Source organism: Carica papaya, chromosome 7 (genome assembly GCF_054855325.1).
Source record: "Carica papaya isolate Zhongbai chromosome 7, ASM5485532v1, whole genome shotgun sequence".
Lineage (NCBI taxonomy): Eukaryota > Viridiplantae > Streptophyta > Magnoliopsida > Brassicales > Caricaceae > Carica > Carica papaya.
The window spans coordinates 24877115-24879828 of NC_142315.1; the positions used below are offsets into that span (position 1 = coordinate 24877115).

Genomic DNA, 2714 nt, shown 5'->3' on the forward strand with positions numbered 1-2714 from the left:
TAAATATGATAACTTTTGTAGTACAATACAATTCTTGTATCATTATCAAAGACAATGAAAAATACAAAATTTTCATTCTTCAATATTTGATAATTTTCTTATATGAATCTTAAATAATTCAATAACCATCTGGAGTGTTGCGGGGTTGTTTCTTCATCAGCTATACCATTGTAGAATTTTATACCAAGTACTGAACCTCAAGAAGTAGAATAAAAAATTATACATAAGAATAATAGATGCTAATTTTGTTTCAATGCTTCAAGCTACTGGAACAAGACAATACATTCAGTAACTTCTCGTTAATAGGAGAGCAGTCATTCTGCTTAGTAGTCCTTTTGCTTTTCCACGAGGCGTTGGGGTTGGGGCTTGATAAAAGTAGGAAAGAAAAACCCTTCTACAGTAGGAATAGGTCATATATATAGTTCTTTTTTGGAGGAAAATGAAGAAATAATACGCAGCACAGGCGTGTCATGTTAGTGAGTAGGGTGCTCTTAAATAAATGGATGCACATGCCTTCAAATCCTGCAAAAGAGAATACAATATAATCGTTGACATTTTCCATCAACATGGTATCTTTGGACATAAATAATTTAGGAAGATGATAATTACTGTGCAAATTCAATGTTGATCCGGGCATCGATGTTTCTAGAGATGGCACCAAAGGCTTCGGCCGAGAGTAGTAGTGTTGCTGGGCAGGGACTTTGACGGCAAAAGTCAACAACCTGCACAACAATAAATCCATTCTTACATGGTCGCCTGGGACCACTGATGCACCGTATCCTGTATCTCCTCCCACATGCTGCACCATTGTCCCACACGCCATCACTTGCAGCCACAAAATATCCTCCCGGGGGAAACTGGTCTTGGTCATATCCCTTGCATCTTGTTGCTGCATACAATACAAAGGCAAATTGGAGATAAATCAGGTAATAAGCAAGTGACACAATAGGGGGGTAAGTGTCCGAGTATTTAGAATTTTATATGTATAGTTATGAGGTGGTGGAGATCTCTTTAGTAAATTATAGTGACAATTAAGTAGAACTGAGATATATTTTAGATTTTACCAGAGTTGGTAGAATATAAAAAAAAGTGCAGGTTACATACGCAAGTACGGAGGGTCATAAGCTGAGGCAGTCCCAACATCCCCTGATGTTCCTGGAACATCAAAGAAGAGGTAAGACAGAAGCAAAGTTGCCAACGAAAACTTCATTGTAAATACTCCAGGAACTTTGTTCGTGACGAATAACTCTCTTATTACAGCTTTGTTCTCTCTAGAATTATATGTATACATATATACATCTACCTCACCAACTTGTATCCCTATTTATACTGGGTTTAGGGATAGAATTTCCATATGACTAATTAAGCACTTAAAAATAATATTTGATAGTGCTTGAGAATGTGCTTGGCACAAGAAGAAATCACTTATCTTTTTATTAATGTGTGTTACGTCATGCTGGCGATCTTAGACTTCTTGCCTTTCACTTTCTGTTACTTGGTGATATCATTTCAGGATCTTCTTGTAGATCAAAATAAGAGGTCAGCAAGCTTGCGGCTACTATAAATTGTCTTTTTTTTTTGCTGTTTGGATTTCTCCTACCTACATCGATGTTTATCGTTTTACTTTCCAACCTCCCACTTTTCTTTTCTTGGAAAATTAAGTTCTCCTCTATCCGTCTCTCTCACTCTTTCCAGAACAAGTCTGTGTGAAATGGATTAGTGAAAGGATCTTTTCACGTAGCAGAATGGGTAAAATTCAAGTGGGCATTAAAAGCTAGAATTTTAGGGGTGAGAGAATGGTTATTATAATTTTTAGTTTAGCTGTTACGTTGTTTGGTAGAGAACATGTAGTTATCTCGGCTGATTCCAATGTCAATTGGGAATGCATCTGAAGTTTGTTTAAATAGATTCTGTTAATTCTAATCAATGTGGGATAGAATAGTTTTCCTTACATTGTTGATGGTTGTTAGGTTATATTGCTGATAAATGTTCCGGAAATCTATGTTGTCCAAATAAATTACTTACTGACATATTTTAATTTTATCCTGTCAAAGTATTTCACTTAAAAGAAGAAAATAAGATATTTATCAGTAGAGAAATTATCTTTTGACTCTGGAATAACAGGAAAAGCAAAATTTATGGTGTGGATAGTTGCCAATCTTTTGTAAATTCTATAGTGAAATCTCATGACGGCTATAAAGAGTATTTGCATTTTGCTACTTGTGTTTAAATTTGTTTTACACAAATAGAAATTAAGAATCTTCTTTACAAGGGATAGTGAAAGTAGCTTTGCTGACTTTGATGTCAAATTATATCCACTGACATTGGTTGTACAATTAACTTATTAAACATGAATAGATTTCACTTTTAAGTTGTATATACATATGTGTGTGTGTGTGTGTGTGTGTGTGTATACGTAGATTCCACTTTTAATCTGGTATAATATATTTATGTATATATATATATATATATGCTTTTTTAAAATTGATAAATTACGACATTACTTAAAAGTAATTTAGTAAATTATTTAATTCTTAATTTTTTTCTTATAATTTAATTTTTAATTTTTATTTATTTATTTTAAGTGTTTAATTTCTTTTAAATTTTTATCAGAAAAAATTAAAATCATTATTTTATATTTGAATATTTTAAATATATATATGTTTAATTAATTATTAATAAATTATGTTTATTTTTATGACTAATTCAATTAA

The 2714-nt window shown here is 32.3% G+C and overlaps 1 protein-coding gene across 1 annotated transcript; it reads right to left on the reverse strand.

Moving 5' to 3' along the window:
- Window positions 1–205: 205 nt before the first annotated feature.
- On the reverse strand, window positions 206–1522 carry LOC110809811 (EG45-like domain containing protein). The gene is made up of 3 exons (XM_022035747.2): window positions 1105–1522; window positions 610–889; window positions 206–522 (listed from the first exon to the last, which is right to left on the reverse strand). The coding sequence occupies exons 1-3, from the start codon at window positions 1289–1291 to the stop codon at window positions 516–518; spliced, it is 474 nt and encodes a 157-aa protein (XP_021891439.2). The 5' UTR covers window positions 1292–1522; the 3' UTR covers window positions 206–515.
- Window positions 1523–2714: the final 1192 nt, after the last annotated feature.